Source organism: Pan troglodytes, chromosome 2, assembly GCF_028858775.2.
Source record: "Pan troglodytes isolate AG18354 chromosome 2, NHGRI_mPanTro3-v2.0_pri, whole genome shotgun sequence".
Taxonomy (NCBI): Eukaryota; Metazoa; Chordata; class Mammalia; order Primates; family Hominidae; genus Pan; species Pan troglodytes.
In genome coordinates this window covers 132,026,213-132,053,242 of record NC_086015.1, presented here as the reverse complement: position 1 = coordinate 132,053,242, position 27,030 = coordinate 132,026,213, and the positions used below count along the sequence as shown (strand labels likewise).

Sequence of the window (27,030 nt, the reverse complement as noted above, 5' to 3'; positions counted from 1 at the left end):
AAACATGCTTCTTCAGAAACTGCGTGTAGCACTAGCAGGTTAAATCTCCACCCTGGGTGTGACTTTTGGCATTAAAATGAGGAAAAGGTAACTATAAGTTGAAGTTTAAGTCTAACTGCACATGCTGGGGGGGCCCCAGGGAGGTCCCTAGCCCCATGAAGCAGGAACTTGTGATAACAGTTTCTCGGGGTTTTTTGTTGGTGATTGTTTGGAAGTTAGGTAAGCTACAGCTTGAGTAAGGGGCTTTTATTCTTTTTCTCTAGACCACATCAAAACAGGAAACCAGCCAGCCTGCTTGTCTCAAAATGTTTTGTTTTCTCCATTTAAAATTATACCCTTATAACTGTCTACCCAATATTCTGATGTGACAAAAATTAACACTGTTATTTTAATCCGTTTTTTCCAAGAGTTAACCCTTCCCTCATTGCATTTTCTTCCTTCTTCACCACAAGTAAATGCTCCTGAAGAGATGCCTTACATAAACATTATCATCCTGTACAGCTTTTTGCAACTTGTCTTTTTTCATTCCCAAAAATTAACAGTTATATAATATTCCACTGCTTTAATAGACTCACTTAGTTTCCCAGATCATTTGAGTTATTTGCAGTTTTTCACTCCCCATGCAAGGCTGCAATGATAACTCTCATTACACCTCTCTCATAATGTCCAGAGATAAGTTTCTCTAGGCCATACACTCAGACTCAGAACCCTGGATTGCTGCATAAGTCTATGTTCAACACTGGGGAGCAGAGTGGCAGTTTCTACTGAAAAGGTTGTACTCATTACTACACTCCTACCATCAACCGGAGGCTGCTCCACTCCCTATATTCTAGCATCCACCAGGTTACCTACTGCTTGGATACTATTAGGCATTATCATCTTTGTCACCTGCTTGTGTGGTTTGTTCTTGTTAGTCTGGGAATCTTGTTATTTAGATGTTTAATGTAATCTATTAATCAATCTTCAACATTTTATGATTTGTACTTTCTGTATTTTCAAATGCCAAAGGTGAAAAGTATTCACTATTTTCATTTTTTAAGTTTTCACTTTGTATTTTTTCCACCTTCAGGTCTTGAATCCTCTGGTTCCCCCAAGCTAGAATGTAAAGCCCTGTCCTGGTCCCACTTATTTACCCTACTGGCTGAGCGCAGTGGCTCATGCCTGTAATCCCAGGACTTTGGGAGGCCAAGGTAGGTGGATCACCTGAGGTCGGCAGTTCGAGACCAGCCTGGCCAACATGGTGAAACCCCATTTCTACTAAAAATAAATACAAAAAATTAGCCAAGCGTGGTGGCAGGCACCTGTAATCCCAGCTACTTGGGAGGCTGAGGCAGGAGAATTGCCTGAATCGGGGAGGCAGAGGTTGCAGTGAGCCGAGATCAGGCCACTGCACTCCAGCCTGGGCGACAGCGAGACTCCTGTCTCAAAAAAAATAAAAAATAGGCAGGGTGTGGTAGCTCACGCCTGTAATCCCAGCGCCGTGGGAGGCTGAGGCAGCCAGATCATGAGGTCAAGAGATCAAGACCATCCTGGCTAACATGGTGAAACCCCATCTCTACTAAGAATACAAAAAATTAGCTGGGCGTGGTGGCACGCACCTGTAGTCCCAGCTACTCAGGAGGCTGAGGCAGGAGAACTGCTTGAACCCGGGAGGCGGAGGTTGCAGTGAGCCAAGATCACGCCACTGCACTCCAGCCTGGGCGACAGAGTGAGACTCCATCTCAAAAATAAATAAATAAATAAATAAATAAATAAATAAATAAATAAATAAATAAAATAAAATATGTAGCCTACAACACCCTTCTCCCCATGTATTATCAGAGAGGTGCACCCTGTGCCCTCTGTTCCTGTGCTCTGTGTATTACTATACTAATATCACTGTTTAAATTACCACGAACTCACAATAAACTGTTCCCTGGAAATTTGTCATGCCTATTTGATTCCATCTAAGATACTAATCAATTTCCAGATTCTTTCTGAACAGTATAGAGAACTTTAAAAAACAAGAAACACAGCAGTCACTGATCTTTCCCTACACATTAGATTACACAGTTCTGATCTTTGTTTCCTCATATTACTTTGGAAGTTACATACTCATGATTCCAAAAATAGATACAAGTATACTATTGAAGTGTTCTTCCTTCAGACCTATCTACATGAAATCACTTTCTGCCTGGAGTTATCCTTTAGAACTTCTGCCACTAGCCCTTAAAGATGTACTCTTTCATTCAGGAGGGTTATTTCAGCAGGGACAGAACACTGTGCTGCCCGTCTCTTTCCCAACATACCCCACTGCCTGCTGGGCTCTGCTGCTACTGCCAAGAGTCACCTGGCAGCCTCAGTGCTGTGCTTGTCAGGTTTTCCTCAGTCTATTTTTAAGTCTTTTTTTTTTTTAATTTCATTATGACTTACACAGAATTCTTTTTATTTATCCTTCCTGGAATTTGGGCTTCTTGAGTCAGTGGATTGGTGCCACACCAGTTCTCGAAAATTCTCAGCAAATATCATCTTTGATCTATTATTCTCTCTTTACACCTTCTGAGACTGATTAAAAGTAGGTCCAACCTTCTCACTTTCACTTATCTCTTTCATATTTCCTGCCATTTTTCTTTCATTCTTCCAGCCCTTTTCTGGTGTCGCCAATCTGCTATGATTTAGCAGCATTCTCTGAATTTCCAAATTTCATTGATTGTGCTTCATTTTCTCCCCCTATAATGTTAACTGTTTCGTTTCTTCCCTGCAGATAAAAGATTATCTTATCTTTAACCAAAGCCCCTTTAGTGAGGTATGGCTGACATACAAAGGCTGCACACATCTAATGATCTGATGCATACAACTCATGAGTTTGGAGAGAAAACCATCACTACAATGTAGGCCACAAACCTACTCATCAAAAGGTTCCCCCCCATCCTCTTATTATTACTTTTTGTGATAAGAACACTTAAAATAAGATCCTCTTAGTAAATTCTTTCAGAAAATTTTTTTGTAGAGATGAAATGTTGCTATTTTGCCCAGGCTAGTCTCAAACTCCTCTCTTGGCCTCCCAAAGCACTAGGATTACAGGCATGAGCCACCGCATCCAGCATGCAAATTTTTAAGTGTACAATACAGTATTGTTAACTACAGGCACTATGCTGTACACATCTCTAGGATTTATTCATCTCATATAACTGAAACTCTCTATCCTCCTTATTTCTTTAAATATAAAAAACACTCTGGAATTACCAGGGAAGTTTCCACTGGTTCTTTCTTGTGGTGCCTTGTTTTATTTTGATTATGTTTTACTGCAAGTTGCTAAAAGCCCTCGAAAAACACATGAGGATTCCTCAAGATCAGGATAATGACGCCTTTGTGCAGAGACAATGATTTTCATTTACTTCTAGTATCTGAAGCTGGCTGCAAGAGCACAAGGGTCATCCTTTTGCTTCAATCTCTTGGGAACTTGTTATCTTTTTCCACTCTTTCCTCATCTACATGAAATCACTTTCTGCCTGGAGTTATCCTTTAGAACTTCTGCCACTAGCCCTTAAAGATGTACTCTTTCATTCAGGAGGGTTATTTCAGCAGAGACAGAACACTGTGCTGCCCGTCTCTTTCCCAACATACCCCACTGCCTGCTGGGCTCTGCTGCTACTGCCAAGAGTCACCTGACAGCCTCAGTGCTGTGCTTGTCAGGTTTTCCTCAGTCTATTTTTAAGCCTTTTTCTTTTTTAGTTTCATTATGACTTACACAGAATTTTTTTTATTTATCCTTCCTGGAATTTGGGCTTCTTGAGAAGCCCACAGTGCGCTGTGGATCTCCTGATGGGGTTTACTTCAAGAGTGCAGCGCCCCAAGGTCCCAGCTTAGTAGTACAGACGGGACTGTTATGACAACCCTCGACCCAGCAGGGGCCGAACTCTGATTTCTGAATTCGCTGGCCCACATGGCTACCAAAACCACAGCTCAGCTGGAGAAGTTCTATTTTCCCTGAGCAAAAGGCAGTCTGAGTCTTGCTGCGACACATGGAGAATCTTCAGATGGGCCTTTACCCCAGCTCCCTGAAGTAATTCTACTCCCTTCTGCCTTCTGTTGAGAATTTGTCAGTCTGTTGTTCCTTTATAAGTCATGTCTTTTTTTTCTATGGTTGCTCTTAAGATTTTGCTTTTCGGTCTTCTACAATTTTAAGTCTTCTTTTAGAAAATTTGCTCAGCTCTTACGGCTTACTGCTTTTTTCAGCTCCATTTAATCTACAGTTTAACTGTTCATTTAGCTTATTTCAATACTATGTTTTCACTTCTTGAAGTTCTAAGTTTTCCATATCCTCATTTTTTAATAGTATCCCTTTCCATTATGGTTTCTATTTCTTTTTAGAACATCTCTAGTCATTGTGAACATCTCTTGTGGTACATTATTTCCTCATGTGGTTATGAACTCATCTTCTCTCCTGCGGTAGTAAATGTCCCTACAGAGTGGTCTTACCCTTGTTTTTGCCAGGAATGACAGGGATTTATGTTAAATCCTTTGAGACAAAGATTTCTGTACATGTGGAGAGTGGGACTGAGATTCTCCAACAACTGCAGACACAAGCTTTGCCAATTCCTTGGGCCAAGGTTTTCCAGTTCTACTCTCAAGCTTGACTTGCTTAAACTGTAGTTACATTTTGAAGATCTCTAGGTGTATGTGTGTAGGTGAGGTGAGGATGAGAGATTCATACTAGCTCTGTCCTAGAAGTGTGAGTCAATTAAGAGTCCTGATCCTCTAGGAGCATGCCATGGCTCGAGGTCAACACGTGCACAAATTTCTACCTTTAACCTACATCATTCACACATTTCAGCAAGCCCCCACTATTTGCCAGGTACTTTCTAGGACTACAATGGGATTAGAATTGTATTTGCCTCTAGAAGCATATAGGAAAGAACAACTGCCATGGAGATAGAAGTTTCGAAAGATCTGAGCTAAAAGTTGGAGACTTCAGGTGGGTATACAGGCCCTGCTGGAAGCAGAGACATATCCATCAACACAAGTCTGTAAGAGCAGCACATGATTCGGAAGGACTGGAACGAGACAAAAAAAAAAAAGTGAGTAACAGCTATTTCCACCATCTTTTCTTGCCTCCATAATGCACGAACGTCTTGGCTGATGCTCTCAAGGGCAAACACCAGGTTCTTATTAGGCTGTGCTCCCAAGTCATGGTCTGGTTCTAAGTGGGAAGATGAAACATGATCACATTGAAAATTTGAAATCACTGGTCATCACAGAGCTGGGAAAATTACTGTGAACCTCACAGGCAGGTTAAAACTGCCCCTGGAATGATTGGCCCCAGATGTGATGTGCAACTCAAAGATCTAGAAAAATGACAGAATAATCTACTCCTATCCCAATAGTTTGGTTTCAAAGTGAGGTTGTACTGACAACCTCAGCTGGCATCATGGACCATGAAGAAAGAGATGAAAATACAGGAGGGAAAATCCTGGGATTCTTTTTTTTTTAAATTTAGAGACAGGGTCTCACTCCATCACCCAGGCTGGAGTATAATGGTGCAGTCACAGCTCACTGCAGGCTCGAACTCCTGGGCTCAAGGTATCCATCCTTCAGGGGTTTCTTTTCTAGGGATGTTAATACATGTATACAAACAAAATGACTCAATGGGGGAAAAAAAGGGAATTATAGTTTATAGCCAGAATGTGAAGGCTTTTCAACAAGTCATATGAAAGAATCTGTATCTTATCCTAACTGTTGAAAGGGAACCCTTGAAAGATTAATAAGCTGATACATTAAAAAAAGATTGGCTCAATAGACACACAACTCTTGAAGTTACGTATGAAATAGGAAGTCAAAAAAATAAAGTTTATGTCTCACTACTGAGGTGAGACAAAGATGTTTACCTAAAGCACTGGGCAAGGATGTCAAGAGAGGCACAAGACAGAGACCTGCAGGTTGCCAAATTTAGCAAACAACAAAACCAAAAACAACAAAAAACAAGAAAGGATAAATCTGAGTTTTTTTTTTAAGAAGAAGAATTTTTTAGTGTGTCTTAGCAAGTCGTATCTGAGATACACTAGAAGTATACTAAAAAAGTATTCACTATTGATCTGAAATTCAAATTTAACTGAGTATCAGCCAATGATCTACAAATAGGATAATAAGATTTGAAGAACAGGGAAGGAAAATGTCTATGCATGAGGAAAGATTAAGACTAAATGAACTATCAAGGCCTGGTCAGCACAGCCAAGACATGTGCTTACCTGCATTGTGACTAGCCTGTCATCCACCATCACCTCCTTGGTCAGAAAGTCAGCTCCTATTGTGGCTTTGTACTGATTGCTGAATTTCTTATTCACATACTGGTTCATGAGTGATGTCTTCCCGACTCTGAAATTGGAGAAAAACCATAAGTATAAGTCAAATAGGAGGGTCCTGAAACTGACACGAATTACTTGAAGCATTTAAAAGAATCTGCCTGACCTGAAGGACAAGAAACTGCCCTCACTGCAAAGGGCAATGCCAGTAGCCTTCCGAGCATTACACTTTTGAAGTTTTGTGTTTTCTCTCTGGGTAAAAATATAGGGTACAGATGTGGGGCAGATGTGGAAAAGCTGCTTACATGTTTTGGCACAGCCAGGTCAAATGGTAGAGCCTAGTATTATTTTTTCCATTCTAGAAGGATGCCAGCAAATATACTCCTTTCTAAAAGAAGCTTCACTATTAAGACTGTTCTGCTATTCCAACAGTATCCCTGCTATCTTAGATGTTTCTCCATTTAGTGGCTGCTATTTAGCTTGATGAAGTAACACCAGGAGGAAGACCTTGGCTTTCAGCAGACACACACCACTCAGACAATTTGCTGCTTTAAAGTTTAAAATCTGAAGCAGAAAAAGCACCAATATATCACCAAAACAAATCCACCTCAAAGAATGCTCCTCCAAATATGTTTTCCAGTAAGAAAACTCAGCAAGAGACAATGTGTGATTTTTGTGTGATAAGGTTAAGGTAACCTAAAGATAATACAAAAACCTTCCCCCCCATAGCCAGTGATATCACCTTTCTTGGCCACAAAGGAACATGTTCATATTTGTGTTAAAGAACCTGGAGGTACCTAGACAGCCGAAGGCAGTGTTTTCCAACCCAGACCATCTGAGCCAGAATCTACAAGGTGAGAGGTGGCAAAACCTGGAATCGAACAAGGGCTTGGTGAGACTTTTTGCACAAGTTTGGGGAAGGCAGGCCTAAAAGCACTATCTTTCCATCCCGATGGGGATGGAGTTGCGGAGTAGGAGAGAGAGCACAAATCTAGGCCCTAGCCCACTGGTCTGGGGCTGGGCAAATGCTAGTGAACAAAAGGTTCTTCAAAGGCTGGGCATGGTGGCTCAAGCCTGTAATCTCAGCACTTTGGGAGGTCGAGACGAGTGGACTGCTTGAGCCCAGGAGTTTGAGACCAGCCTGGGCAACATGGTGGAACCCTGTCTCTATAAAAAATACAAAAATTTAACCAGGAGTGGTAGCACATACTGGTGGTCCCAGCTACTCTGGAGGCTGAGGTGGGAGGATGGCTTAAGACCAGGAGGTTGAGGCTGCAGTGAGCTGTGATTGCACCATTCACTCTAGTCTGGGCAACAGAGCGAGACCCTGTCTCTCACACACATACAAAAAAGGTTCTGCAGGTGATTCAAATAAGCCAGTCAAGACAGAAAAACCTCTGGCTTTTCAAAGGAAGGGCAGGGGACTTTGGAATAAAGAAGCATACCTGCATTTGCTATTGTTGTTATTTTTAAAAATACATAAGCTTCCAATGAGTCAAAGCTTTCATGGGTCCCTTCAGATGCCAAGTCTGAAAAGCCTACCACAGAATCTTTTTATTTTAAGAGTTGGGGTCTTGCTCTGTCACTCGGGCTGCAGTGCAACGGCATGATCATAGCTTGCTACAGCCTCAAACTCCTGGGCTCAAGCCATCCTCTCGCCTTGGCCTCCCCAGCAGCTGGAACTACAGGTACGGCACTGGCTAAATTTTTTTTGTAGAGACAGGTCTCCAACTCCTGGGCTCAAGCAATCCTCCCCTCAGCCTCCAAAGCACTGGGATTATGGGCATAAGCCACCTCACCCAACCTACCACAGAAAAGATCTTAAGAGCCATTAGAGTTAGCTACATGGTTAGTGGCACATCTAGAATCAGAACCCAGTTCTGCCGTCCCAGGCTCTTTTGCAGATAGATCTGAAGCAGGCACAGCAGCAGGAGGATACTGTATGGTGCACTAAGAACGCACATCTGGGTCGGGCGCGGTGGCTCACGCCTGTAATCCCAGCACTTTGGGAGGCCAAGGCAGGCGGATCACGAGGTCAGGAGATCAAGACCATCCTGGCTAACACGGTGAAACCCCATCTCTACCAAAAATACAAAAAACTAGCCGGGCATGGTGGCGGGCGCCTGTAGTCCCAGCTCCTCAGGAGGCTGAGGCAGGAGAATGGCATGAATCCGGGAGGCGGAGCTTGCAGTGAGCCGAGATCGCGCCATTGCACTCCAGCCTGGGCGACAGAGCGAGACTCTGTCTCCAAAAAAAAAAAAAAAAAAAAAAAAGCACATCTGCTAGGCCAGATGCCAATGGCAATACATCTATGTAAGGAAGACTCCCCAGCCTGGCCAGCTTGGAGAAAAGGGATTCCATGAAAATGCCTATCCTTAGTTGAGTTCAAATAGCCATCCGTTCCCCATAAAAATCATGCTAAAAACTAGAGAACAAAAGGTTATATAACAAGGGATCATCTAAATTTCTGCCACGGAGGGAAACATGTAAGGCCTTAAGCCTCACTATGAAAGCAGGAAGTGGCAGCACGGACAGTGTGGGCTCCACAGCAGAGAGGCTTAGCTCTGAGCCAATCTGTTAGCCCAAATTCATGAGTAACTTACCCAGAATCTCCCAGGATGATAACCTTCAGCAACACTTTCTTCCTAGAGGTCATCCTTCAAACTAAAGGGTGAAAAGGAGAAATCACTGTGAGTGTGATGGAAACACCAAAACAAAACACCTCCCTTGCACAAATGTCTGAGCAGCCCCAACAGTGCAGGGCCCTGAACCTTCCTGCTAGGTATCTTCCTTCCACCAGGGGGCCCTGATAAAAACCAGTATCACTCACCAGAACTCTGGACCCAAGAGCTAGGCAGAACAGCACAGCAGGGCCATCCTGCCCCTGCAAGCTGCTGGAGAGAATGTATTCTCTCACTTGGGTGGTGGATCAATTGAATGGATCGGCAATTTGAACTAATGCTCCAACTTACTCAACAGCTTGGTCCTTGCTTCATTCAGGTCGCTGCTTCAGTATCACTTTCTCAAAGAAGTGACCGCTTTATTTAAAGCAGCATAACCCCTCATTTGCTCTCTATCCCGTTACTCTGCTTGCTTTTCCTTCAGAGCACTTACCACTAATTGACATTTTTATGTACTATATTAATCTAGTCTATCCCTTTTCTAACAATCTCCATGAAGACACTTTTACTCCCCACTGTATACTCAATGCCAAGTAGAAATTTATTAAATGTTGGGTACCATCTGAATACTTGACTCTGCAGCTCTAGGGACTACTCTTTTCCAGAAAATCTTTCAGGCAGCCTTGTCTACTCATAACCAGAAGATGTGAAAAATGCCTGATCTCTGCTCAACTGTCTTCCAGGACTTGCCACAGCATGGTCTATCTACTCATCAAGATAGGGCTCCTGCTGTAATTGCCTCTCATTTGCCAGGGTATGACTCAGTGACTTCCAGAAAATGAATGGGACTCAGAAGAACTACTTGTTAGTTTCCTCTTTAACCACCTACCTTTTGAAGGCAAGGCTGACAGCAGTGCCTATAGTGGGAGTGACTTAAGCAGCAGATATGAACCCAGGCCACAGGGATTTCTATTCTGGTTTTGCCGCTTATTAATTTAGCTATATGACCTTGAGCCAGTCATTTAATTTCTCTGTTGGAATAGGGAATATAGAGATGACAGCTCTTATGTCCTAAGAATGCTGTGAAGACTGAATAAATAAAATGCTCAGGACAGTAACTAGAATACAGTAGATGATTAGTAAATACTGGCCGCTACCATCTTAAGGTATGCCAAATACAGAGATGAGTAACAGAACACAGAGTCCAGAAGACAGTGAGAGAAGCAGCAGGTTACAGCTCCTAGGCAAGGTAATCCAGCTATCCCTCTCTTTCCAGATGCTTGGCTGTCAATTGTTCTCTTTCTCAACAGGTGGTATTACACCCAAGACCACTAACTAAAAGGAAATATCAGACCTGACTACTGTCCTAAAGGGCAGGATTTGCTAAGAAGGCCTACGCTCTTGAAAGTAACCATCCTCGATGGCTTCAGAGTCTGTTTCTGGCTACAAGAACAGTATGGGAATAGGAGCCAGACTAGAGGATGGTTTGCTAGGCACACACCCCAGGTCCCATGACCTATGCAGAGGGTCAAGCTGTTTCTCTGCCAAAAGCCTCATGCCCACGGCTGGACTGTGAAGACACGGTATCTCAGCCCACCAGCATTCATCTAGAAAGTTCTTACTAGTGCTAGTTAGGGGCAGTATAAGATGACTTGGAGTTCTGTCTTCCATCACAATCAGCACTGAGAGGTATACCCCAAACTATCTATTATATGTGGAGCCCCACTATTCCCCTACCTTTCTCCCCAGGGACCGCTTTGACTGGTCAAAGTTTAAATGTCACACTCTAAGGTTTGGTATCACATTTCAAGATAGAGATCAGATGATGATAATGGGGGCAAGTTTCAAATCGAAAGAAGGGGAGGCCAAGGTGGGCAAATCATGAGGTCAGGAGTTCGAGACCAGCCTGGCCAACATGGTGAAACCCCGTCTCTACTAAAAATAGAAAAGGCTGGGCACGGTGGCTCATGCTTGTAATAACAGCACTTTGGGAGGCCCGAGGCGGGTGGATCACAAGGTCAGGAGTTCAAGACCAGCCTGGCTAACATGATGAAACCCTGTCTCTACTAAAAATACAAAAATTGCTGGGCACAGTGGCTCATGCCTGTAATCCTAGCACTTTGGGAGGCCAAGGTGGGCGGATCATGAGATCAGGAGATCGAGACCAGCCTGGCTAACACGGTGAAACCCCGTCTCTACTAAAAATATGAAAAATTAGCTGGGCGTGGTGGCATGCGCCTGTAGTCCCAGCTACTCAGGAGGCTGAGGCTGGAGAATGGCTTGAACCCGGGAGGTGGAGGTTGCAGTGAGCCGAGATTGCGCCACTGCACTCCAGCCTAGGCGACAGAGCGAGACTCCATCTCAAAAAAACAAAAAACAAAACAAAATTAGCTGGGCATGGTGGCACGCACCTGTAATCCCAGCTACTCGGGAGGCTGAGGCAGGAGAATCGTTTGAACCCGGGAGGCGGAGGTTGCAGTGAGCCGAGATCACACCACTGCACTCCAGCCTGGGTGACAGTGCGAGGCACTGTCTCAAATAAATAAATAAATAAATAAATAAAAATTAGCTCAGTGGGTGCCTGTAATTCCAGCTGTTCGGGAGACTGAGGCAGGAGAATCGCTTGAACCCAGGAGGCAGAGGTTGCAGTGAGTGGTGGGGAAGGGAAAAAAAGGCTGGGTGTGGTGGCTCACACCTGTAATGCCAGCACTTTGGGAGGCCGAGGCAGGTGGATCACTTGAGGTCAGCAGTTCAAGACTACCCTGGCCAACATAGTGAAACTCCATCTCTACTAAATACACAAAAAAATAGCTAGGCGTGGTGGTGCGCACCTGTAGTCCCAGCTACTCGGGAGGCTGAGGCAGGAGAATTGGTTAAATCCAGGAGGCAGAGGTTGCAGTGAGCTGAGATCACACCACTGCACTCCAGCCTGGGCGACAGAGCAAGACTCTTTTTCAAAAAGGAAAAAAAAAAAGAAAAGAGATAAAAAGATGATAAAAGGATATGCAAAGATATTTGGAGAATATTTATGAAAGTGACTGATTTTAAGAATGGGAAAAGGGATTTGCATAACTTGCTTTGTTAATAGGTTTCACTGGTGTACCAATGTTGTTTAATAATATTAAAAAGAAAAAAAACAGGAAATACACTTCAACCTCCACACTCCTACATGATAGAATTCATGTTTGTTTCCTTCCCTTTGAGTATCTACCCACACGTGTCACAAAGCAGTGACCGTGAGACCACCTTACGTCTTAATGTCTAACATTCCTCTGAGTGAATTAAGCATTTAAATAGCCATTCCCGCTCTTTATTTAATATAACAAAAATTTGGAAAAAATGCTGTAATCTATGGGATTACTTCCTTGAGATACAGCAACACCTGTGTGAGGGCTGATGGGTGGGTAGATCTTTCTAGATTCTGACTCGTAAGACTATCACAGGCCACATGTGGCACAAGCCCACTGAGAAAGACTGGGACAGACAAAGCTGGCAGGCAGGGCAGTGGCAGGTCATCAGCAGCAGAAGTTCTTGCAAGAGTCCATACAGAAGATGGCTCAGGCACAGGGAGACTGTGCCGACTCAATACCTTGACTTAGAATGCTCAATCTTGGGGGTGCAAGTATCTCTTTTGACAGCTCCTTAGGCTCCCCATAAGGACATGCCCAGCAGAGTCACTGTGTTCCATGAAACAAAAGCCTGGGTGGCCCATCAGTTATCCATGGCTCTTTCCCATCCAAATGTAATTTACCAACCAGGGGACATTTTACCATAAGGACCATGCCCAGAAACAAATGTTATGTTCTGCCTTATCTAGCTCCCAGGGAAACAGAGCTAGAAAGTTAAACAAAAGTCAAATTCTCATGCAAGGAAAGGATTTTGTCAACTGTAACTCACAGATTCTGTTTAGGGATGGGATTACTGAGTCCAAAGCAAAGTTTTCGCCAGGCGCGGTGGCTCACGCCTATAATCCCAGCACTTTGGGAGGCCAAGGAGGGTGAATCACCTGAGGCCAGGAGTTCGAGACCAGCCTGGCCAACATGGTAAAACTTTGTCTCTACCAAAAATACAAAAAATTAGCTGGTCGTGGTGGTGGGCAACTAATCCCAGCTACCAAAAAGGCTGAAGCAGGAGAATCGCTTGAACTCAGGAGGCGGAGGTTTCAGTGAGCTGAGATATGACACCACTGCACTCCAGCCTGGGCAACAAGAGCAAAATTGTCTTTAAAAAAAAAAAGGCAAAGTTTTCATGATTTTTGCTAATTCACTTTCCTGAAAGATTTTTCCTATTTATACAACAATCACTATTACAGTGGTTAGCATGAGTACAGGACCTAAATGAGAAAAATAATTTTACAGAGAAAAAAAGAATCTGAATAAACAGTCTATGGGAGCCTTAATGTAAAGACTTGCATTCATGCATTCTCTCCTATTTAAACAAGTCCAGGGTTGTTGTTGTTGTTGTTGTTGTTGTTTTTGAGGTGGGGAGGGGAGGCTGGGGAGCATTTAATATAAACAATCCCGTTTTTATTCATAAAAATAAATAAATACACAAGAAATGTCCCTTCCCCTAAAACACTAATGACAAGAGACTTGCCTTTACAGTCTTGAAAAGCATGTTACAAAAATACAGTATTAACAGTGGGGTGCTGGAATAGGACTAAACCGATCAATGAAAGAGACACCAGAAATGAACAATTTTGACAAATATGGCATTATAAAATTCAGTGGCAAAAAGATGAACAATTCACTAAATGGTAAGAGCCAGAAAAATTTTGGTGAGAATTAAGATCTCTACATCTCCTCTTCCAAGAGATTCCCAAAGGAGTAAAGATTTAAATGTAAAAATGGTTACACATGAAGCAGAAAGGAATACACACAAATATTAGCAAGTTGTTCCATGTGGTGGGATTACAGATGTTTTTGTTTCCTTATACTTAACTGTGACTCTTAGAGGAGCACATTACCTTTACACTCAAACAGCCACCTCCACTTTGGAGAAAAATGTTAATCTGTTGATTTTTTCAAATCAATTTCTGATGACAAAAATCTCCACTCATCATGTAAGACAAATTACATTTAAATGCAGATTTTCATCTTCACTCAGGGCTGGCTAAGCATTTCAGAGTTGTTGCAAATGGTACTAAACAGCTGATACTAAGAATTCCACATCTTCTTTCACCAGGACATTGATGGCTTTAAACTGGCGAAAGTTAAAAGGTATATTTTTGTACTTAATGTTCTCCCAGATCAAGAATGGGACACTTGTTTCTAGAAAAGAGCCAGGGGCCAGGCGTGGTGGCTCATGCCTGTAATCCCAGCATTTTGGGAGGCTGAGGTAGGTGGATCACGAGGTCAAGAGATTGACAAATCCATCCTGGCCAACATGGTGAAACCCCAGCTATACTAAAAATTAAGCTGCGCGTGGTGGCACGTGCTTGTAATCTCAGCTACTTGGGAGGCTGAGGCAGGAGAATCGCTTGAACCTGGAAGGTGGAGGCTGCAGTGAGCCGAGATCACACCACTGCACTCTAGCATGGGCAACAAGAGTGAAACTCCATCTCAAAAAAAAAAAAAAAAAAAAAGCCAGGAACAAAACACACTAAATGCAACTTTTGCTACAAGAAGCTGCCCAAGCAGAGTTAGCTTCAAAATGTCCAAAAGCAATTTCTGCTTTTGTTATCAATTTCTATTTCCATCTTCATGGATTTCTGAAGACTGAAATTATTTTTTAAAAGCCTATGGCCAGGCATGGTGACTCATGCCTGTAATCCTAGCACTCTGAGAGGCTGAGGCGGGCAGATCACTTGAGGTCAAGAGTTTGAGACTAGCCTGGCCAACATGGTAAAAACCCATCTCTACTGAAAATACAAAAATTAGCTGGGTATGGTGAAACACACCTGTAATAACTACTTGGGAGGCTGAGGCAGGAGAATCACTTGAACCCAGGAGGCAGAGGTTGCAGTGAGCCGAGATCGCATCACTGCGCTCCAGCCTGGGCAACAGAGCGAAATGAAGTCAAAGATTAAAAAAAAAAAAAAAAAAAAAAAAAAAGGCTACAAAGTTTGAAATTTCTAACTGGAAAACAGTTCTCTAAAGCACCGACCACTTCCTCTCACAGGAGAATCTGCAGCCAGCAGAGTAGAAAGGAAGAAAGAGTTACATAAGATCTCTGAGACCTGGTCCTTCAAGGAAAGCATTTTAGATAACATCCATTAATCCATGTATATATTAATATCCTCTAAAAACTTTCTAGAATAAGGTATATTCATAACACATTTCTTTCCTTCTGCCACCAAACCAAACCTCACCAGTGTGCATGGGAAGAAGCTCCTCAGAGCGAAACTACCAGTATTGGTACCAGTATTTGAACGATGAAACAATTCTTTCTTTCAAGTACAATGTTTCTCATAACAAATCAAAAGCTGGCATCTTCCTTTATTCGCCTGCAGTCATCACCTTCTTCATCTATGCCACAGAAAAGCCAAATGGCCACATAAGCAGACAAAATAAGGAAACACCAGCAGGTAAAAAGATCAAGAAAAATATTGTTCAAGGGCTTGGGTGGGCAGAGGTCGGCGGTCAGAAAGAGGTTAACCAGGAATACACAGGGGTACCTAGGGGAAGGGCAAAGGACTGCTATGGTGAAAATGAGGACAGCAGGGAAGGGCTAGGAAGTTGGGGGTCAGTTAGCAATTCGAAAGTCTGAATTCTTGCAGGTAGGATAATAGCTCACGTGGAGGTGAAGGCTTTATGGTGTTGCAGGAATTGAAAGCAAAGTATGGTAGTCCCCACTTATCCATGGGGGATAGGCCCCAAGACCCCCAGTGAATGCCTGAAACACAGCAAGTACCAAACTTGTCATCCGTCAGGACACACTGATGATGTTCATGTTTTCCACCTACAAATTTAATGCTTTTTCCATTGTAACTAACCACTCATCATACACTGTGGCTTTTACCTTTTGCAGTACGAGGTGTCACAGCAAAATTAGCATGATTTTCTTTTTCCTTCTTCACAATTTCAAAGATAGAAAATATGTTCTCACAAATTTTAGCAACCTCGGCATACAATTTTTTCACTTTCCTTATTAAGTCAACAATTTTTACCTTTTCACTTCAAGAGCTTCTCTGTGGCATAACCAAATTGCCAGCATCTTGTGCTTTGGGACCATTATTAAGTCAATTATGAGTTACTTGAACATAAGCATTGCAACACTGATGTGATAACCAAGACAGCTACTAAGTGACTAACGGGCAGGTAGCATCTATGGTGTAGAAACCCTGGACAAAGCGATGATTCACTTCCTGGGTGGGATAGCACAAGCTTCATCAAGCTAATCCAAACAGCACGCAATTTAAAACTTATGGCAGGGTGCAGTGGCTTATGCCTGTAATCCCAGAACTCTGGGAGGCTGAGGCAGGAAGACTGCTTAAGGCCAGGAGTTTTGAGACCAACCTGGGCAACATGTTGAAACCCAGTCGCTACAAAATATTTAATACATTACCTGGGCATGGTGGTACACTCCTGTAAGTCCCAGTTACTCGGCAGGCCGAGGTGGGAAGATGGCTTGAGCCCAGGAGTTAAAGGCTCCAGTGAGCTATGATCGCTCCACTGCCCTCCAGCCTGGGTGACAGTACAACCCTCTGTCTCAAAAAGCAGACAAACAAAAAGAAACTTAAGAATAGTATTTCTATAGTTTCCCGTTTAATATTTTCAGACCACGACTGACTACAGATAAAGAGGATTACTATATCTGCAAAGCCATCAAAACAACAGTGTAAAATGCAGGAGATGAAATTGAACCAGGTGTTCATCACATCCACAGTCAGACAGCAACGAAGTGGCAGAGCTGGAATTACCAGGAGTGTCAGCCCAGGTCCTACCATGCCATTTTGCAGTACCAGCTCTCACCCAAAGGAGGATTCTGGCTTGTGAGGGCTGGGACTTTTAACAAGTCTTTTATGGCAATTCAGGCATACACACCAAGTTTGGAAACCACTGATGTGAAGAGTCTACAACTACTGTTCTGATTTACATGTTGTGCCCGATCCAAAACCGTAATGATAGCACTAGATATTTGAACAAATGCTAAAGGTTCAACAAAGCCATGACAGTTAAACCAATTAATGTTCTATAGTTTGTTAACATTTTTAGTTGGTTGGTGTTTCCAAGTTGCCTGTCTGCAACAGCTGGGTCCTAATCACAGTTGGCTTTTCTGCTCCCCTGCACTGTTCCCACCCTAACTGTGGTATCAAATTGTAGAAAACTCAGGAAGGTACGAAAGAATGAAGACAAAAAGCTACTGACAATTCCATCTCCCAGAAGCAATCACTATTAGTATTAGAGTATATGTCTTTCTAGTTTTCCTTCAAATGGTTAAGGTTATATACCATGTATAACTTTGCATCTTGCTTTTTCTATATTAAATATCTTCCCATGTTATTAACATTAAGGTTGCATGATATTCAGCACATGGATAATCTCAAAATTTCCCTTGCTGCTAAGTATGCATTGTTTTCAATTATGATGAGATGAACCTACATATACACTCTGTCAGCATAATCTGATCAGACTCACAAATGTTTTAATCACTCGGCATTTCTTGGATTAGTAGAATACATTTCATCCATGTGTCTCTCAGTCTGCTGATGGTCTTTGCCTACCCTGCCTACTAGAATGTGACTTATTGCACATATGATCTAAACATAGCACTGGGAAGGAAGCATCATAGGGATACAGAGTTCGGAAGTAGCAGGCTTCTGAGCAGATTCCAAAGTAACATTCCACACTTTCACCAGCACGGAACATGGGTAAATGTCTCTCTGTCCATCTCATTTTCTTCTAAGACTTCATGTTCTGTATATGACCATTAGAGAAGACCCAGCAGTCATCCTGCCCTCAAAACTGATAGACTTCAAGGCTCAGAGTCAAGTAGGCAAGCAATATTTGCTCATAAAGTTTTGGAGAAGGTCATGAGGAGAGACCAGAAAGGCATCGAAAGTCACATAATACTACTGCACTGGGCATCAAGCAGAACAGCAGTGTCTGTTGTAGGCAGACTCTTCTCAACTTCCCACACTGAGGAATCTAATTAGGGCCTGAATAGTGAAGACCCCCTGAAACAGCAAGACATCACTACCACTTACGGAATGCACTTTGTGCCGGGGACTGTACTACAGACTTTCCTGGGGCAATTTGTTTACTCCTCCAACAAACCAAGCCTATAGGGATACAATGAGAATTCCCATTTAACAGATGAAGAAAAAGAAGCTCATCAGCAGTCACTTGGTTTCTAAAAATATTCATTCTGGGGAAGGGGCAAGAATAGAAAGACCAGTAGTCTGACAAGGAAGAAGGAAGGGGATGAGTGGATGGCTCTGGCCAAGCCACTTTTGTGGAATAATGAAGTCATTTAGGGGCACTCGGGAAGTAGGCTGTCAGTCTGTTGTTCCATTTAGAATTACCACCTCTAGGAGGAAACTCAGTAGGAAAATACAGAAGCCTTCGAAAAGAAACATTAGGGATCTAGGGGGGCAGGATAAACACTTTCATTACAATGAAAATATCTAGTGAGAGAAGCACATCAAGGAGCTGACCAAATACCTTAAAGAATTTTTTTTTTTTTTTTGAGACAGTCTTGCTCTGTCGCCCAGGTTGGAGTACAGTGGCGCGATCTCTGTTCACTGCAACTTCCCCCTCCAGGGTTCAGGCAACTCTGTCTCAGCCTCCCGAATAGCTAGGACTGCAGGTGCGAGCCACCACGCCTTTTTGTATTTTTAGTAGAGATGGGGTTTCACCATTTTGGCCAGGCTGGTCTCAAACTCCTGAATTCAAGTGATCTGCCTGGCTCAGCCTCCCAAAGTGCTAGGATTACAGGCATAAGCCACTGTGCCCAGCCTAAAAAATTCTTTTAATTTTTTATTTTCAAGAGACGGGTTTCACTGTGTTGTCCAGGTTGGAGTGCAGTGGCTTTTTACAGGTGCAATCCCACTACTGATCAGCATAGGAGAGATGTTTGATCTGCTCTATTCGCAACCTGGGCTGGTTCACCCTCCCTGGGCAACCTGGTGGTCCCCTACTTCTGAGGGGTCACTCTACTGATGCCGAAGTTAATGCAGACACCCAATTGGTATAATGCCCTAAAACCCAGAACTCCTGTGGCTCAAGTGACCTCCTGCCTCAGCCTCCTGAGTGGCTGGGACTATAGGTATGCACCACTGTGCCCAGATGCAAAAATGTAATTCTGTTCTCTCTTCTACAGAGTTAAGAAGCTCTACTCCAATATTTGGTAATCCCAGCTACCAGGGAGGTGGAGGCAGGAGACTCACTAGAACTTGGGGGGTAGAAGTTTCAGTGAGCTGGGATTGCATCACTGCACTCCAGCCTGGGCGACAGAGCGAGACTGTCTCCAAAAAAAAAAAAAAAAAAAAATCATGCCATGAATAGAACTCTTAAGCCCCAGGACTACTAATCATTGTGTTATTAATCTTACTATATTAATCAAACATATACCAAGGGCAAAAGTAGATACGAGACTATAAGGAGAAATCATACCAAATGCAAAAAGTAAAATACTACTGTGATCAAGACGTGTTAAGTTTACTTTAAGGGTAATTACCTTGGTTGGGAGAATTAGGGAAGGATTCCTCTGGGAAGAACTGAACCTGGATATGAAGGAGGAAAAGGGAGCAAACAGTTTTCCTTAAAGAACGCACATGCAAGGCCTTACTTGGAGGGGGATATGAAAATGAGGTGCCTGGGCCTGATCACGCAGGACACAGTGGGCCGTACTAAGGTCCCAAAACCACAGAGTGATGAGAAGCCTGACTTGTGGAGATTTCTAAGTAGCAGTGTTCATCCTGCAGAGCCAGCGCCCTGCCTGCCTGCAGTGGGGAGGGTAGGAGACCCTGCGGTGGGCAGTGAGGATGCTGCGCCACCTTCAGGCAAGCGAGGACTGCACTAGACCAGTGTGAAAGCAGAAGAGAATGGGGAGAAAGTAAAGGTGGATGGCATCTAGTGATGGACTGGATTGGGATGGGTATGGGAAATGAGGGAAAACGCCAAGGAAGTCACCTGTGTTTATGTCTCATGGGACCAAGAGGATTTCTTAGATCAGGGAAGTCTGAAAAACAGTGAGGTGTTTCTTGGGGAGGAATTATGTTTGATTTTAGACATGCTAAGTTTGAGGTGATTCTCAACCAAATCTATTTTTAAAGATACAGTGGTATTTAGTTATATTTAAGCTTCACTGTTAACTGAGGGAATACTAGTTTGTGCTAGGATTTTATGGCTGAAGTCTATCTAGACGCCTGTGCTAAATTGGGAATGTTACGCGCATTCACCAGACATGGAAAGCAAAAGAGAAGAGATGGCTGGACCTGCCATCTAGAGGTCTGCTGTCTGGTGGCCCAGATGACATAATCATGGCAAAGTACAGCAAAGGAGAGAGCACTACCAGCAGAAATACCGAATGTTTTCAAAGGCAAGACTAAACAGCTGAACATGCAATGCCTAAAAAGAAGTGTTCAGCATGTTAAAAATAACTGGTCAAAACATTTTACTGGTTATCAATCCCTTAACAAGCTTCAGAGAAGTTCCCAGAAAGCATGCTGGAAAATGTTAAATGACTGGAATGAGAAAGAGCAAGATTGATGGTTCAGGTACAGAGAGCAGCTAAGCATCAGGGGGGTGGCGCAGTAAGTTATCTTGGCAGGCCAATGAGACAGATGGGATTCAGGAACAAGGCCCGAAGGCATAGATCCACCAAGGCTAGAGGCCTGAGCGGGCACATAAAAGCAGCCAGGTGAGGGAGATATCTAGTCTACCCTTACAGTCCTTCTCCAGAATACACCTCGTTCCCAGCCACCACATGGCTTGTCTCAAATGGGCTTGCCATTCCTCCCACAGGGTCCCACCTCACCCCCTAATGTAATGCCCTTTCTGCCCAGGAGCCTGCTCATCTGGAGGGGGCAGGTGAGGTCTAGGCAGTGTTGAGAGCCTGTCTTCCTGGATACCACTCCCTCAAACCCAAGAGCACCTGGGGCCCAGACACCTTTTTAAAAAGCATACTTGAATCATGACTACCTGGGTCTCTGCCTCTCATCTAAGTGGGGGTAGGGCAGGAGGAGGATAGGGCAGGTGGGAGGTGTGTGTTTGTGGGGGGCAGGGGGGGCGGGGGATAAATTCTCCTTGAAGGTATTCTCTCCTTCATCCCCAAATTCCTAATCCCAGTAGTGCCTGTGGTGCAAGGGCTTGGTAAACAATAGTGCAGGGACAGTGGACATGCCCAGAGGCCAAGTAAGAGATGATGGAGAATGCCAGTCTGTCTTTGTTTAGATATACATTTTCGGGTCACTGCCTCTGTGAGAGTGCCTTCTTTTAGGTTCCCCTGAGGGCTGCAGATGCTTAGCAGAAGACACTCTCTTACTCAAATGAAGACTTTGAGCCTCTTGCCCATTATGACACCTCATATGTACCACTAAGCAAGAAAAGGTGGGCTGACAATTCTGGCCAAGGAGAATTCTCTGAAGCAGCAACAACAATAAGTGTTACCTGGACTCTTACTTAAAACGTATAGACAGTACTTCCTCATGCTTGGTGACCTGTGATCCTTTGGTAATAAATAGTTGAAGAGAGTAAACAAAATCTAGAGAGATTATACAAGACATAAAGAATGCCTGGGCACTTCCCCCACCCCCCACCCCGCCATTTCCAGGTTTCAATAAATTCTGCTGACAGCCCTGCATCCTACTAGAGCCTACTATGGACAACAGAGGCATGCTGATGTGTATCACAAGAAGGGGTGGCTAAGTATCAGAAGGTACAGTCACTTTTGCTGTTACTACTGGTCACAGCAGGCCTTTGTGCCATGAACACAGTGCTGTCCCTTAGAGCCAGCCCATGGAGCTTATGTGGCACTATCAAAGGTGACCTCACACGCTGCTTGTGAGGCTGGGAAAAGGGCACAGGGAGGAAGACAGCAAGCATCTCCACCCATGCGGGCATCAGCCTGGATGGACCATGAGGGAGAATGGTTCTGGCATATGCAGTGTTTGTCCATTCAGCTAGAGCTCAAATGGCATTTTCTTCCTGAGAATTCGAGATTTACACAACTTGTCTAAGGCTCCATAGCTAGTCATGTGCAAGGTAGCAGGCCAGGTTCTATTTCGTCCCATTCAAAGATGCTTAAGGAACTTGAGATCACAGTCCCTATGGTAGGTAACCAGAAGGAAATGCTCCCAAATTCTCAGGAAGACTGCTAATTATACTGAACACTGGGGAAAGAAAGATGGCTAGAAATTGCCAAAACAAGACAATGGAAAGCCAACCTTCCGGTTTTAGGATCACAACCATGGGTTTTGTTTTTGAGATGGAGTCTCGCTCTGTCGCCCAGGCTGGAGTGCAGTGGCGCGATCTTGGCTCACTGCAACTTCTGCCTCCCAAGTTCAAGGGATTCTCCTGTCTCAGCCACCTGAGGAGCTGGGATTACAGGCACGTGCCACCGCACCCAACTGATTTTTGTATTTTTGGTAGAGACAGGGTTTCACCATGTTGCCCAGGTTGGTCTCGAACTCCTGGCCTCAGGTAATTCAGCGCCTCGGCCTCCCAAAGTGCTGGGATTACAGTAAGCCACCGTGCCCGGCCACAACCATGGGTTTCAATCCCACCTCAGATACATTCAGCTGTGTGAACTGTTTTTTGTTTTTTGAGACAAGGTCTCTCCCTCCTTCCCAGACTGGAGTGCAGTAGAGCACGATCACTGCAGCCTCGACCGCCGGGGCTTAAGAGATCCTCCCACCCTTGGCCTCTTGAACAGCTGGGACTACAGGCACACGCCACCATGCCCAGCTTTTCTTTTTTGAAAAATTTTTTGGTAGAGATGAGGTCTCTCTACATTGCCCAGGCTGGTCTCAAACTCCTGGGTTCACACACTCTTTCCCACCTTGGCCTCCCAAAGTGCTGGGATTACAGGGATGAGCTACCCCAAGTGGCAGCTGTGTGAACTTAAATGCCCCTCTGCTTCCATGTGAAAAATGAGAATCTTCCACAAATGAGATAATGCACAGAAAGCTCCTAGCATTCCATTTGACACATGAAATATGGGTGGCTTTGTTATGAGGGCTTTTCTAACTTAAATGAAAAATATGCACTTAATCAACAAGTATTATTCCATCTTCCAAATCTCACTACTGTAATCTCTCACACTAACTTCAAGATTTTTGCTGTATCCATGTCAATGCAGACATGAGTCTAATGTCCTTGTTATATTTCTAATACAAATTATGCATTCAGCTATATACTACCTAAAACTGCAGTGTGATCTGCATTGGTGTACTGCATCATATGTTAACAAACAGGGCAGTAGAGAGTCATATTTAGCATAAGACCCTTGTCATTTGAGGAAGATATGGAGACCTTTGTGAAGTCCTAATTGGCCAATACCAATTTTTACACAGGGCAAAAATGCCCTTTGTTAGAAGAAAAACAAAGCAGCACTGAAACATGGGCACTGGGTCACCAAGTGGCTCACTCCCATATACTAATTTGAATTTTTGCCTCCACTTTTATTGTTTTGCAGTGACCACATAGGCACATGGGCCCTAAGAACATGGGTTACCACTCATGATCCTATCCACTTCATGCTAAAATATCCTATGCCCTAACAGCCTCTTTCTGGCCCCACTTAAATCTGATCATGTGTTGCTATTTTTAATTCAGAAGCAGTAGTCACTGACCATGAGCTAGGGGGTAAACACACCAAATCCAGTTCAAACACTTGCTGAGTGCCATGATGTGTCCATTACTGAGCTAGGTGCTGGGGATGACCTACAGACAAAACTGCAAACACTTTCTTACTTCAAAAAGGGGCCATCTCAGTTCTCTATAAGCTGGTAAGTACAAGATTGTGTCCTGTAGCTTTGTAAGTGTTAAACTGGAAACCTCAGTGGCTATATTCAACTAGCTACTTCACAACTCCTTCCTGGACAAGGGCATCTACACAATTCTGAAACCGCCTCCACAGAGTTAACAAAAATGGCCTGCTGGTTCTGGATAGAAATACAGTTACAACAAAGCATTAATCAGACTGCACTTTGGCCCCTTTCCTTGTTGCTACAAGTCTGACCTTTTGCATCCCCATTGTTCCTAGAGATAGGATTTCTAACATCAGGGTCATAAAATTGTGTGAAAATTGATTTGTGTCCCCACTGTTCCTATAGACAGCATCTCTGACATTAGAATCATAAGGCTTTTATTTAAGGATTGCTTAAGATGTATATCAGACCCCAATTCCAGCAACCAGTTTGAAGACCCCCATGGAGGAACATGATCAGCATGAGAATACAGCTTCTCTCCCTGTCCCATGACTTCACTCTGTACTCTTTGACCAATCAACAATCTCCACACTTCAGCCCACTTAAAACCCTTAGAAATCCCAGCCCCAAACTCCCTAGGGAAATGGATGTGCAGTTCTCTCCTATCTCCTCATGAGGTGGCCCTATGATTAAACCTCTTTCTCAGCTGGGCACGGTGGCACACCTGTAATCCCAACAATTTGGGAGACCAGGAGTTTCGAGACCAGCCTGGGCAACATAGCAAGACCTCGTCTTTACAAAAAATAAAAAATTAGCCAAGCGTGGTATCGTGCCTACTCCCAGCTACTCAGGAGGCTGAGGCAGGAGAATCTCCTGAGCCTAGGAGTTCAAGGCTGCAGTGAACTATGATCTTGCCACTGTACTCCAGTCTGGGTAAGTAACAGAGCAAGATCCTGTCTCCAACACCACCCCCCCACCCCACCCCAACACACACACAACTCTTTCTCTGCTACAACCTAGTGTCTCAGCATTGCTGCATGCATCAGGTAATGGACCTCTTATGGTTACAATTCTATGTATTTAGAAACGGTGAGGCCAGCTGTAGAACAAAACCAAAGCACCTGAAACTCAGCCACAATGAATCTCTCTTTTTTTTTTTTTTTTTTTTTGAGACAGAGCCTTCCTCTGCTACCCAGGCTGGAGTGCAGTGGCGTGATCTCGGCTCACTGCAACATTTGCCTCCTGGGCTCAAGCGATTCTTCAGCCTCCTGAGTAGCTGGGATTACAGATGCCCACCACTACGCCTGGCAAATTTTTGTATTTTTAGTAGAGACGGGGTTTCACCATGTTGGCCAGGCTGGTCTCAAACTCCCGACCTCAGGTAATCTGCCCGCCTCAGCCTCCCAAAGTGCTGGGATTACAGGCGTGAGCCACCGTGCCCAGCCCCACAATCAATCCTTAAAAGTCATTTTATTTCAGCTCTATATTAGTCGATATACTTGGTCCACAATACTGAAACATCACCTGGTTTCTGCCCAAACACTTTCAATAATGATTAACTTCCTCCTATGCAGTGTTCCATCTTCAAACTATTCTAGCTGCAAAATCATGCAGTGAACTAGATTCTGTCTCTGTGTAGTTCTTCTCCCTGCCTTGTTCTGTGAGGCAGCAAAGTACCAATCTAATCCTTTTCCCATGTGATATCCCTTATTATTTGAGACACCCAGTCTATCGATCACCAAAACTGCATATCTCTGGTTCTCTCAACTCTTCTGCGAGCAACATGGCTTCTAGATGCCTTAACTTCTTGGTTGCCTACCTCTGGCTGGATTAGGCTCCTTTTATTTCTTTAAATGTCTGTATCTTTGTACAAGTACTATCCATTACTAAAACAGGTTGATGCTTTAAGAATGTCACGTATGAAGAAAAACAGGATGACTGAGCATTTTATAAACTTCCAAAACTCCAAAAACTTTCTCAGTTCTGAAGTTCTGAATAATACTCATCGTAAGTATGATTAGCCTTTAGTGATTTTAACTGCCCAAGAAATATAACAACAGTTGGTTAGGCTTCACTATGATGCCAATCCCTGATTAGTCTAGACCACACATTCCTAACAGAGGTGATAATTAACATGGATCTGCAGCCTTCTAGGAGCCACAATGTATGCACAGCATATCCACGGTATTAAAATTTCATTGAAGCAGGGGAGACATTAGGAAAAAAAGGTCTAAAAAGGCTTAGGGGTAAAACAGAGGTACAATAATGAAAAAAATTGAGAAAACTAGTTTAAACCTGAACTGTCCAATGTAACAGTTACTAGCCACCGGTGGCTATTTAAAGGCAATTGCATGATCTCAAATACAGTCTCTCAGCCATAGCTACTATATTGGACAGTTCTAATATACGGTGTTGGTCTAAACAATTCTAAGGCATTTTACTAGGATTAATATATACTCTTCAAACATCTCAAGACTCAATTTATAGCCCTTACTCATTTCACTACTTGATATCTACACCATCTTCTTTCCCTCCTGACACACAATAAAAATACTGGCTCTTTGGCCAGGCGCAGTGGTTCATGCCTGTAATCCCAGCACTTTGGGAGGCCGAGGCGGGCAGATCACTTGAGGTCAGGAGTTCAAGACCAGCCTGGCCAGCATGGTGAAACCCTGTCTCTACTAAAAATACAAAAATTAGCCAGGTGCACACCTGTAATCCCAGCTACTTGGGAGGATGAATTGGGAGAATCGCTTGAACCCGGGAGGCAGAGGTTGCAATGAGCCAAGATCGCGCCACTGCACAGGAGACAGAGTGAGACTCCATCTCAAAAACTAAACAGAAATTGATCACAATGATTGACTGGAGCAGCTTTTATAGAGTCCTTGGCTGAGCAGGGTAAAGTTTTAAAACTTCAATGCAAATTTTTACAATTCTGTGTAACACAAAGTTTTCTCTGATTAGGTGTGAAAATCTGCTAGTGATCGTTTAGTTTCATCAGATTGGAGACAGTCCTCTTGAGGAGTTCTAAGGAGTTTTGCAAGGCAGTCACATGTGTTTTATTGTCAAGTATTATAAGAACAATAGAGGCTGGGTGCAGTGGCTCTTGCCTGTAATCCCAATACACTGCGAGGACTGCTTGAACCCAGGAGTTTAAGAACAGCCTGGGCCACATAGGGAGACCCCATCTCTACAGATAACAAAACAAAGAAAACCTTAGCCAAGTGTGGTGGCATGCGCCTGTAGTCCCAGCTACTTGGGAGGCTGAAGTGGGAAGATCACTTGAGCCCAGGATGTCAAGGCTATAGCGAGC

The 27,030-nt window shown here is 43.7% G+C and overlaps 1 protein-coding gene across 1 annotated transcript in view; it reads right to left on the bottom strand.

The window, feature by feature from the left end:
• Nucleotides 1–27,030, bottom strand: part of RAB7A (RAB7A, member RAS oncogene family) — an 88,712-nt gene that overhangs the window by 10,533 nt on the left and 51,149 nt on the right. Inside the window, exons 2-3 of the mRNA XM_009446394.4 lie at nucleotides 8,885–8,945; nucleotides 6,228–6,354 (exon numbers count right to left, since the gene is read on the bottom strand). Coding sequence (XP_009444669.1) covers nucleotides 6,228–6,354; nucleotides 8,885–8,937 — 180 coding nt within the window. The 5' untranslated portion in view covers nucleotides 8,938–8,945. The remainder of the gene's footprint in view (nucleotides 1–6,227; nucleotides 6,355–8,884; nucleotides 8,946–27,030) is intronic.